The sequence below is a fragment of the Lissotriton helveticus genome, chromosome 7 (assembly GCF_964261635.1).
Source record: "Lissotriton helveticus chromosome 7, aLisHel1.1, whole genome shotgun sequence".
Classification (NCBI taxonomy): Eukaryota; Metazoa; Chordata; class Amphibia; order Caudata; family Salamandridae; genus Lissotriton; species Lissotriton helveticus.
In genome coordinates this window covers 1,427,928,173-1,427,940,943 of record NC_136068.1, presented here as the reverse complement: position 1 = coordinate 1,427,940,943, position 12,771 = coordinate 1,427,928,173, and the positions used below count along the sequence as shown (strand labels likewise).

The 12,771-nt window shown below is 41.9% G+C and overlaps 1 protein-coding gene across 4 annotated transcripts in view; it reads left to right on the top strand.

The window, feature by feature from the left end:
- The window catches only part of MYH16 (myosin heavy chain 16), a 1,068,458-nt gene that overhangs the window by 448,325 nt on the left and 607,362 nt on the right, over positions 1-12,771 (top strand). For 3 of the 4 annotated variants that reach the window (XM_078654769.1, XM_078654768.1, XM_078654770.1), the window contains one exon: positions 1,393-1,483. In XM_078654769.1, the coding sequence (XP_078510895.1) occupies positions 1,393-1,483 (91 nt within the window). Of the gene's footprint in view, positions 1-600; positions 886-1,392; positions 1,484-12,771 lie in introns of those variants that run through there. The other variant, XM_078654771.1, reaches the window with a different exon arrangement.

Below are 12,771 nucleotides of genomic sequence, written 5' to 3'. Positions count from 1 at the left end.
CGGTCCATCCTGCTGCTTGCAGCTTCGTGCGTCGAAGTCGACCGTACTGATGTCATAAGGTCCCTAATCTGTTCATCATTCTGCGTTTTATTTTTAACCATAATCTAATAATATAACTATTTTAAATTAACATGAGCCTTATTAAAGTAAGAGGGGCTACGTGTTTAATCTGCACGCCCGTGGCTTTGGCAATGTTCCTCCACACATGTTGTTAGAGGAAAAAATGTTGTTTGGAAAACATCCGAAACTGATTTAGCTGGAGGTTGTTGAAATGTACTTCAACGCCCGTTCTCCCGTGGCTGTTCAAGGACAATGGAAGATGTGCAGCAGCATTCCGGCCTTGGAGGCGGCGAGCCGAGGCCTGCGGCGCGCCGGTACCTGTCGCACCCCAGCGCGCGGCTGACTCCCCCGCTGCAGCCTGGCGAGGGCCGCGCGTGCCCTCACGTGCCCTGAATCCCTTCACCTCTTCGTGTGAAGGTGACTGCGGAATCAAAGTGTGGGTTAGAGCTCCGTTATCTTTATTTTTTATCACTTCATGCCCTGAGGCGTGTTGGAACATCTTGTGTGCAGGGATGGGACATAACCTTTAATGGCAACCACAAGGGCGAGGCTGAGACCCCTGGAATGTGCTGCGCATGAGGGCCGGTGCTCGAATGTTTGTGGATTCTAAGCAGAAGCAAAAACAGCTGTTTTGTACAATAGGCAAAAAAATCGCATCGCGTGATTTAGAAGAGCCCTTTAGCGTCGCCGTGATGCGCAGGCTTGCTTTCCGTGCTGGAGTAGTTGAGCTTTAAGTTACATTTTCCATACAGCCCTTTGGTTTCCGCACACTGGCTGCTTAGACAGTTGTCTTCAAATGAGGGACCCTACAATTTCTTCGGCAAGGTAAGTCCTGGGCGGGATCAGAGGGAAGGGGTCTGTGAGACCTATAGAATGTAACTTTGTTGATGACAACGTCTCCATATAAATGTACAGAAAAAAACAGGATTTGTATTGCCAGCTCTGTGCTGTATGTCCGGTACAGCTATTTCAAAGATGGACTTTACACAGGGAAACTCCTGCATTTAAACACACTTCTATATTTAGAGCGGGCCATGTGAAATGCGAGTCTTGTGTGTGAATTGCTGTCCTTAACTTTGAATGTTATAGATAATAATTGTTATAGCAGTGTTTATGATTTACGTGCACTTCATGGCCATACTTTTCGTTGAAAGTGTAAAGTTCGACCAGTGTATTAAACTAAATCTGTCCTGTCTTCATTGTGTTAATTTTCAAAGATGTGTACTTTCTTCCTATTGTAACCTTGAATCACATTGAACAGTACATTTCGTTAATTAGTTCACCTTCTCCTCACACATAATTTATATATATTATGTCCTTTTCATTTTTCAGAAAGGATCTCGAGATGAATACAATGAATACCAAACTAGAAGACGTGCAGTCACTGGCTGCCGAATTGCAAGTTAAAAATAAGGAATATCAAGTGAGTGTTGTTTGCTGAAGGCTACACATATGTGATGCTACATCATTTCCCGTATAATTGTGGATTTTCAGCAGCAAGTGCCACAAAATTACCCAATTGCTGCTTAATATGCTGATTTTTTCACACACAAGAATTGATTTCTAGCTTAGACGGATACAAATGTGTTTAACAACATATGTCAGATGTGTTTCCGAGCATTGACAGACCTTTTGCCAGAGTACTGTAATGGTGTATTAAGTTGGTACGAACGGAGGTACAACTTTGCCCAGGCAGTATTAAAAGTTATAAAAATGACAAAATAATACGGCCACAGAAGTTGTCACATTATGCTGAATAATTTGCTTTCTTTTGCTTCGTAATCTTGCCATTCCTACTGCATAATTTGGGCCTTCACTAACACTTATTTTCAGTGGCTTTGAAGTGATTTTGTATACCTTTGCCTTTGTATCGTTATGATATCTTCACGATTCTACACACATTCTTTAAAATAAGGCAAAGCCACGAAATAACCATTTTTCAGGTCTAAACCGTCACGCTTGTACAGAAAAATGTACATATCCCTAATCCCTAGGATAAAAGTGGAAAGTTCCATAGTCTGAGGAATACCTCGCAGTACCCCTGGCAGATCAGTTTTCAGCTCCTTAATCTAGGCTGACAGGTAGTTGTGAGTGATGAGAGAAAGTTTGAAAAGAATGACTTGAGAATTTAGAATTTTGGGATTATTGGAATATTTGTGCATGGTAGTCGGTGAAGCCCAGAGAGTGTTGAATGAAGGGCTACAAGTAATAGGCTACAGGGCTGCTGTAATGCCGTATCTAAAAAGCTCCATAAAGGAACATTCTGTTTCGTCTTTTCATTGAAATTAGGTCATATGCCTTCAATGCGCATTCTTGGGCCCAGGGCCTCAGATCCGTTTTATATGAATAACAAGCAAAAAAAAGAAATATTGAAAAATGATGTTGCTTTATTTTTCACCATTCTGATTGGGGAATTTATCAATAATAGTTGCTTCAATTTGATTATTCAAAAATCCAGGCTAAATATCGTTTAATAGTCTTGCTGATAATTACGACAGATTTAATGCACTTTGAATTATGCAACATGTAAAACAACATAATTTGCACGTATGACTTGTAAACAGGAAAACTCACGAAAAATTGCAAATTTCTGAGTTCGTGAGTGCCATGCTTCAGGTGTAAGATTGATATACATTCTTTTTTTTAGGACTGTCTGACATCTGTGTAGAAAGAGAGTACAGGGTTAAAAAATAAACAGATTCCTGCAAGTAGTTCATAAAAAAGATGTTCCTACAGCCAGAAATGTGGAGTTGTGGTATATTCCTCTGTGATGTCCCTGCTACTGCGTCTGCTGTAATTCTACACAGCGAGCTGTGCTACATGGACTGCCGTGGCTTCATCAAAAATAGCGTATAAGTTACTCTTCTCACAGCAATATCTTGACATAAATCATAGTACTCCCCTTAACTTATTAACTATATCTCATATTACTCATGAATCGATTATGAAATACATTTCCGGAATTGGATCGATGATCTGATCAGTCTGATTATGTCAGATCAATACGCATGAATCTTGCTTCTTTCCAAAAAAACTTAAATTCCACAGAGAAGGGACTAGAGAATGTTGAAGATAGACTAAATAAATGCCTGGATTGTAGTCAGGACATGTAGCTTCACATACGATAAGTTACTGATTTGGAATATAACTCCTTTGAGACCAATATCATTTTTTACTGAGTACCAGAAAGGCAGAGGAAAAAATACATAACTTACTCAACTGCTGAGCTTACCATATTTTGAGCTGTTTGAATTCCAAAAGACTCATTGAATACAACCTCACTGTCAGTCTACCTCATGCCAACCTTACTCTATATTTGCCTGCTCACTTGGACAATAGTCCATAGTGCACAGAAAATTAGGCAGTTTCTTACTGGAGGGCCACACTATACATCTGTCCACTGATTAGTCCTACAATACCATTAGAAAGACATGCCTGGCCTTGTAACTTTGACTTAGACAATATGACATTGCATTTGGCCTCCTAGAACCAGATACTATGATCATAACAATAGATGAGAAGGCCACAGAATAATATAAACTCGATGACCTAGAGGATTTTCTATACTCTGGCAATTCAACGTTAGTAGATATGGTGATGGTACAATTGTATCAAAGATGACCGGTTCAGTTTTTGCTGCAGTCCTCATGCAGAGCTGTCCTTTGCCATCAAAACGACTCGGAGGCGTTCTGATTACTGTGGTCTCTACTAGGATGGTGAAGTTCTAATTACAGGCAGAGATACATTTTGATCACTGCTGAAGAGTTTTGCCACAATGAATGAGGTTTCCGAGGAAGCCATTACAACTGCTCTAGATAATCTATATGATTCCAATAATGGAAACAATTGTTTTATGAACGTCCAATAACTTTGTTTTAAAATTTCTACTTCATTTTTGTGTCTTTAAAGAGAAACAATCCATAATGAATCCAGTGTTCTTCTGGTTAAAATTCAGACAACAGTTTGGTTTCTTTTCTTGATCTTTTATTGTTCATTACATCAAGTTCATAAAACAATACGAACAGCCAACACGCTTTGTTGCAAACTGGAACATCTTCAAGGCAATTCCAAATACACTGTTGAGTCTAATCTAGACTCTTTACAAGATATCGTAAAATGTCACTTCAAATGCCCAGTGTTTTTACAAGACTTTCATAGCTAGCACAGAATCATTGCCCAATATATTCGACTTTGAATACATTACTCTATTAGTTTCATCATTGTGAACAGCATAATATGCAACTGTTGTCAGATCATATTATATCACACTAGGTGTCCAGCTGAATTGATTGTAGCTTGGCACCACATCACTGCGACTGCAGTCACCTCCGACTCTCTCCTAAGTTGTTAAGTAACAATGGGAAGTGGTGTAAATGCTTCTGCCAGAACCTACATCAGCAGCTCTGTCTCTCTACCATCAAGAGATTGATGAATGCAAAGGAGTTGTGGCTGTACTCATCCTTTCCCATACTTTCTCCTCCTCCCCGCGGTCGCTGTAAGCAAATCAAATGAGAAAAGTTCCCTGGGGATATCAGCCATTTCCTTCCCATATGTTCTCAAATTCTGTAGAGACTTAATTGGATAGTTGTAAAGGTGTTGCGCATTTGGTTTCACATTGTCAGAACTACAGCTGAGACAAAAGGCAAAACCTATTGGCTTTGCGAGTGCTTGTTAAGGATAGGGAGTGAGGGTTACAGAAGTCCAGCCAGGTGTTTTTGTATATTTTAGGGAGCAGAGACAAACTGATGGAGTTGGAGGATGGTGGTTAAAGGGATGGCATAGTAATAATATGGGAGGCAACACATCTTTATGAGGTAATGCTCAATAGGGCCAGGTACAAACAACATATGATACTTGGTAGGGATCAACAAGTGGGTGTATGTTTCCTCAGCTGTCTGAGTGACGTATGCAATTTACATATTTCCCTCTGTCATTATGTCAGCACTTGACACTCCTTGGTGCAAAATATTTGTAACTATTACATGCACCATTTCATCATTTTTTGTTAACGTCAGGCATGTTGTCTTAGAGCCCCTTCAGAACACTGTTCCAGTCTGTGTGATCTGGCATTTGACTAATGAAATCAAATCTTGTGAATACACTACCGAGGTTTATCTTTCAGAATCGCCGGTGATCCAAATGCTTGTCTAAATAGCGCTATCTTCTTACTTTTCCCACAAGAATAGTAATGTCATCGGTGATGTCACTGACCAGGTCATGAGTGATATAATATGTGAGGTCATAAGCAGTGCATTGCGGGGCATAAGTTATAGGTATAGTTATTCACGTACAATGCTGATAATAGAAGCTTGGATTTCCTTGACATCACGATCTATGCAGAGAATGGATCTCTACAAACACGCACTTTCTTCAAAGAAACAGCAAAGAACAGTCTGCTATCGTTCAAGAGTTTTCATCCCCGCACTGTGAGGGAAAATCTTCCCTATAGCCAGTTCCTTAGGCTACGAAGGAACTGTAGCAAGAACATTGAATATAGAGCCCAAGCAGAAGACCTCAGTAAGAAACTGACAGACCGTCACTACCCCAGGCGAGTGATAAACAAATGCAAAAAACAGGCTCAGAACCAGAACAGAGAAAAATAAAGCAGGTGCTCGAGCACCTGCTTTATTTTATCTATTAGAGCTTCCTGTTGAAGCTAATTTAGTAACTATTTTAGGATGGCGCTGGCAGCTTGCCGGCGCCATCGTAAAATAGTTACAACAGGCACAAAACGGTGGCGTCTTCTTGAATAAATATGAAGGGCAGGGTTCATTCTGGCACGATGGTCCTGGCACAAAAATTAAACGTCAACCGGAAGCACTTACAGATACCAATTAAGCATGTGCCCTAGTTGAAGCTTAAATTCAGTTACTCATTCATCGGCCCAAAAAACAATCGTGAGCGTTGTCAAGGCTGGGCAGATGTGCCTTCTTCCCAAATATACCATCGAAAATCAGCTGTGATGCTGGACAGAGGCCTTTGCATCCTTGACTTTCACAAGCGCAATCCTCGTGCTGTTCCTGTGGCTAGGAGCTTCTGTATCTTCATCTGCTGCTCTGATCGGTCTCTGACCTTTTATACACACAAGAGGCATGTGCACTCGCATGGAAGCCCCGTCCGTTTGGCCCCGCCCACACACTCGTGGTGTGCACCGTCTTCCCGCCATTTACCCACTATGATAGCTCACTCAAGGGACCCCTGCGCCCTTCGGCGCGATTGCATAGTAACACACACCTGGTCGCTGTAGACAACTCTCTGGCACTTTAGGCAGCTGTAGTGTAGTAAAAGCACTATACATTTACCCAACGAGGTAGCACTTACTGATTATACAGTAGAAAGTACTCCAGTTGAGTAGAGGTATGGCACAAGACGGTGGCGTCTTCTTGAATAAATATGAAGGGCAGGGTTCATTCTGGCACGATGGTCCTGGCACAAAAATTAAACCTCAACCGGAAGCACTTACAGATACCAATTAAGCATGTGCCCTAGTTGAAGCTTAAATTCAGTGACTCATTCATCGGCCCAAAAAACAATCGTGAGCGTTGTCAAGGCTGGGCAAATGTGCCTTCTTCCCAAATATACCATCGAAAATCAGCTGTGATGCTGGACAGAGGCCTTTGCATCCTTGACTTTCACGAGCGCAATCCTCGTGCTGTTCCTGTGGCCAGGAGCTTCTGTATCTTCATCTGCTGCTCTTATCGGTCTCTGACCTTTTATACATACAAGAGGCATGTGCACTCGCATGGAAGCCCCGCCCCAAATCCGCCGATCCGCAAATCGCGGATCCACGATCCGCGAATACGCAAATCCGCGAATCGTGGATCCGCAAAATCCGCCCATGCTTAACGAGCAGTAAACATAATTCCCTCGTGCTGCAATGAAACTTTCCATCAGCCGAGTATATAAGCCCTTTGGAGAATATATCGCCCAATGCACTTTATAAGAATTTTCAGTCAACTTAAATACCTTATAGGTATATGTAAATCCCCCCTTTTTGTTTTTTGTTCCACACCCGATTTAATTATCAACTACAATTACTTCGGGACACAGAAGACTTTTCTCCGATAAGTCCCCTTTCTATTCCCTTTACCTCTGGGACTTTATATTCAACCCGGTAGCTAAGCTCAGCTACTTCCGGGTCACGAGAGGCAGACACAGCGTAATGCGAGGCGCGAGGAGCGGAGCGTTAGGTATCCAACTTCCACCAAACACGGCGATGCAACCGCAAGTATTCTGAATCCCCAACTTAATGTCCGTGTATTATTTTTTGATATCAAGCCCCCTCGAAGCCCTTGTAACACCCGAAGGAGGTGTAAGTTGTCTACACTTAAGGTACGCACTCTCACGCCAAAAGCATGAGCGACGTAATATGTCTATAAAGCAAGCATGATACGAGTGTGTTTTTTGTCAACATTGAGAATAATAACACATGGGAAAACAAGCTTTTTTGCATAAACACACGAGTCTCAAAATGTATGCATGAAAAATCAGTATATGTTATACCTAATGAGATCATGTTGAAACTATATGCCAAACACCAATATTTGATGAATGGGAGCAAGATGAGCTTCTTTTTTGGCCTTGCATGATCATAGGAATACACCATCACAACAGTAACAAAAATCTTTTTGCATGGTACACGTTTGTGGAGAAAGAGAGAGTTGACACTGCCAGTTACTGGGTGTTACGAAGTATTGCCATTTTTTAGTTGCATCAGAATTGCGTTGTATAGTAGTGAATTCACTACGTTATGTGTCTCCCTTACCTATTTCCCTTGTTTTGTTTGTATATATCATATCTGTTCCACAGGTACAACGAGACCTCGAAGAAGAAAACAGGTTGAAAATGTCCCTTTTTTCTATCACTTGCTTACTAAAGTTTAGTAAACCAGTATCACTTTCACTTACTACCACTGGTCCTGAAGAAAGCCCTTAAGTCCGAATCCCGGCAGATAGGGCTGAAACATGTTGGCCATTTTTATTTCACAGTAATGCTAGTGCGTCCTGAAAACCGAATTTTTTCAATAGAATGCATCTTTTTGAGCATTCCCTTATGGGATTCACCCAAACCCAGACTCAATAAAGTTCATTCTCTGGTTATCCGGGTGTTTTTAATTTTTGAACACTGTCCACATCACTAGGTCACTACTGTTTTTAACCAAGGGTAAGATCCTCCTGGTGGAGGCTGCATACCGAAACTAACCCTATGATTATGCACACACGTGTATGAAGAGCGGAGAACCAAGATATACCGCTATCCACACTTCCCAACACGTGCATGAGGGTTTTTTATTGGAGACACTCTTGCCTTATCTACTGCATACCCTGGTTCATGCAGGACAAGTGATCCTTCCCCTTTTGATTATTTGGATTGAAACGAGGAAACTGAAGGATCAGTTTTTTCTTCCTCCCTCTCTTTGATTAGTAGATGTTAAGCAGCGCACAGCTGTGGGAGTATCACAATAACCGGACTTTCCTGAAATCGATCTCGGATTTAGTCCATCGCCTTGGTACGAACCAACCATGGCTGAAAACTTCGGATTGAGCTACACGACCGAAGAAATTGATGCAATACTAGCAAGACCTCCACGATTTCTGGATAGTGACCTTACTCAGACTCTAGCGAGTACCTCAGATTGGGATGAACTGACCGAGACGAAAAAAGAACAAGTTAGAACCGCTGTCCATGGCATAATTATGACAGAATACCTGAGGGTTAATGCGGCTCCCCGAGGTCTTTGGGTGACAAATGCTCCTCGAATTTTCCTGAAAGACCTGGCATTTAGAAAAGATTGGTCGGCCATATCTTGGAAGTGCACAAGGGACTATTTAGTCCTGATTATCAAAACCGCAACTAGATTAACAGATGAACTTACCATCAAAATCCAAATCTTGGAAACCAAGCTTAACAACACAGTTAATGTAACGATTTACAAAAAAAGACTTGAGGAAATAAACAAGGAGATGGATGATACCCAAGAATACCTTACTCAAACAAAGCTACAAAAACTGGCAAAAGAACTGAAGAGGTTCTCTTTGGAACGTGTGCACCCTTACAGCAACAAGGATCACAAATTTAATGATAACGCATCAAACTATGGAGGATCCTCAGGAGATGGGTCGGACCAAAGTGGTGACGAATTCTCCAACCAAAATAGAGGAAGACCCCAAAACAGAAGAGGCAACCGTAGAGGTAGGAACTCATGGCGTCCACCATTCTTTCAGATGGATCACCAAGGGATGCCTTTCCAACCTTTCAACCCCCAATTCCAAGGCTGGATGAATCCGTTCTTCCCAGGCCCCCCTCCAATGAATCAACAAGTGTCCCATCAACAAGGACAGAATTTCCAACCAAGGGTTCCTTTTTAAGGGAGCGTCCAACCTCAACAACGAGGGAGGAAACGAGGAGTAACCTGGTCCGACCAAACTCGTCAGGTCCAGACAAGGAGCGTGACAAAAGCCAACATAACTCCCTCATCGTAAACTTGACTGATAAAGTTCAGACAAGAGAACAAGAGAACATTCTTAACAAAGGTTTAGGATTTGTTCCAACCCCGAACACTGATATTTTCAAGACCAAATGTGAACTGGCAGAATTCTGTCGCACGCTAAAGCTGAAAGCCTTTTTTAAGGATCAACCAAAAAACATTCCAGACGGCGACACATCACTGAGGAGCAAGTCCACTTTTTGTCCACTAAACTCTCAGGTTCCAATTGAGATTGCCACTTTTGAGCAAGCGATCATGATAGAGATAGACGAAATAGCACTGGACCAACAGAGACCCTTTCACAACGTAACAAGGGCAGAACAGACAGCCCTGGATGAACTAAAGAATGACGGACAAATCATAATCAAGCCGGCAGATAGAGGCGGAGGGGTAGTTATACTATCTGCAGCCAGCTACGATAAACAATGTCTGGACTTATTATCGGATGAGAAGTTCTACAGAAGACTAACAATAGATCCCACCAAAAGGTTGCAAACAACGATAAGGATGATGATTGAGGAAGCCGAAGCCCACAATTGGCTATCCAAGAAAATAGCGGATTTTTTGGTAACAAAGAACCCAAAAACTCCATATTTTTATTTGTTACCAAAAATACATAAAGCACGAACACCACCCCCCGGGAGATCAATTGTCTCCGGGATTGGATCAGTTTTGGAGCCTCTTTCACAATTTTCAGATCATTACTCGAAACCGTTGGTACAAAAAACGCCAACCTATTTAAAAGATACCAGAGATCTTTTGAACTTACTCAAAGACGTCGAGTACTCACCTGACACCATGATGCTGGTAGGACTCGACGTGGAAAGTCTCTATACAAGTTTGTCCCAACAAGAGACTCTTGACATGTTAGAGACAATAGTCTTCAATACGGACTGGCCACATAAGACTCCAATGCACTTCATTTTAGAATGTTGCCGCCTTGCCCTTACGGAGAACTACTTTCAATATAAAGAGACCCTGTATTTGCAATGCCACGGGACCTCGATGGGCAGTACTTCTGCCCCGAGCGTGGCAGATCTATATGTGAGCACCTTTGAAGGGACACATATACATACAGAAACAAACCCTTACATTCGTCATATACTGCTTTGGAAGCGGTATATCGACGATATCTTGCTAATTTGGAATGGAAATGAAGATCTAAAGGACTTCCATACCTGATTAATACCAAAGATAATTGCTTAAAATTCACGTACAATGCTGATAAGAGAAGCTTGGATTTCCTTGACATCACGATCTATGCAGAGAATGGATCTCTACAAACACGCACTTTCTTCAAAGAAACAGCGAAGAACAGTCTGCTATCGTTCAAGAGTTTTCATCCCCGCACTTTGAGGGAAAATCTTCCCTATAGCCAGTTCCTTAGGCTACGAAGGAACTGTAGCAAGAACATTGAATATAGAGCTCAAGCAGAAGACCCCTGTAAGAAACTGACAGACCGTCACTACCCCAGGCGAGTGATAAACAAATGCAAAAAACGGGCTCAGAACCAGAACAGAGAAGGCCTGTTGGAGACATCAATAAAAACAGAACCAGAGAGCCTAACGACCTGTGTCACCACCTATAGCCCAGTGACTGACAAAGTAAAAAAGATCGTCAACAAAAACTGGAGGATCCTCACGTCTGGAGCACTCTCATGGCCAAAACCTAGATTTGCCAATAAACGAAGTCGAAACTTGAAGGACATCTTGGTTCACACAAGACCACCCCCCTTCAAACCACGAGAAAGGATAAATCTATGGGGAAACGCCCCAATCATCGGACATTACCCGTGTGGTTCCTGCTCAGTGTGTAATTTGACAAAACCTACAAAAGAACTACAATTGCTTCCAAATTTTAAATGGAGGATACTGAAACACACTAACTGTAACACCAGTCATGTAGTGTACATGATAACCTGCCCGTGTAACCTGAGTTATATCGGAATGACATGTAGGAAGGTTAAACAAAGGATTGGAGAACATCGCAGCAATGTTAAATGTAAGAAGAGTACCACCAAGATGGCCAGTCACTACTTGGCAATGAACCACACCGTGGATGAACTCAACTGGGTCATTCTAGAAACTCTAGAGATTAAGGACAATAATGCAGAGAGAATCCTTTTTGAAAAGGAACAACGCTGGCTACATCGCCTGGGCACAGACACGAGAGGTTTGAATGACAATATTCCATGGCTGAGCTTACAGAGATAATAATCTCAACCTCTCCAGGCTACAATTAAGCCACTCTCCCACACACACTTTGAACATTACTGTGGAAACCTTCCCATCATTCACCTTAGTTGTTTTGTTTGCGTTACTTCCCAAAAACTTATTGGTCAAACCGTATCCCGGACTAGTTCCCCTCATGTTGCATAACCAAAAAGAGTTAGTGTACATTACTCAAAAATGTGTTATACATCTCCCCTACCCCACTCTCCAAATCTGCTAGATACACTCTAATGAGGGCTATACAGAGGGATAATTCTTCCCCACTACTTCATTTCGGTGGCTCGATCTCTGTGTTTACTGAACACGAGCATTAAACATAATTCCCTCGTGCTGAAATGAAACTTTCTATCAGCCGAGTATATAAGCCCTTTGGAGAATATATCGCCCAATGCACTTTATAAGAATTTTCAGTCAACTTAAATACCTTATAGGTATATGTAAATCCCCCCTTTTTGTTTTTTGTTCCACACCCGATTTAATTATCACCTACAATTACTTGTCACAGAAGATTTTCCTCCGATAAGTCCCCTTTCTATTCCCTTTACCTCTGGGACTTTAACCCTAAGCTCAGCTACTTCCGGGTCACGAGAGGCAGCCACAGCGTAATGCGAGGCGCGAGGAGCGGAGCGTTAGGTATCCAACTTCCACCAAACACGGCGATGCAACCGCAAGTATTCTGAATCCCCAACTTAATGTCCGTGTATTATTTATTGATATCTAGCCCCCTCGAAGCCCTTGTAACACCCGAAGGAGGTGTATGTTGTCTACACTTAAGGTATGCACTCTCGCGCCAAAAGCATGAGCGACGTAATATGTCTATAAAGCAAGCATGATACGAGTGTATTTTTTGTCAACATTGAGAATAATAACACATGGGAAAACGAGCTTTTTTGCATAAACACACGAGTCTCAAAATGTATGCATGAAAAATCAGTATATGTTATACCTAATGAAATCATGTTGAAACTATATGCCAAACACCATTATTTGATC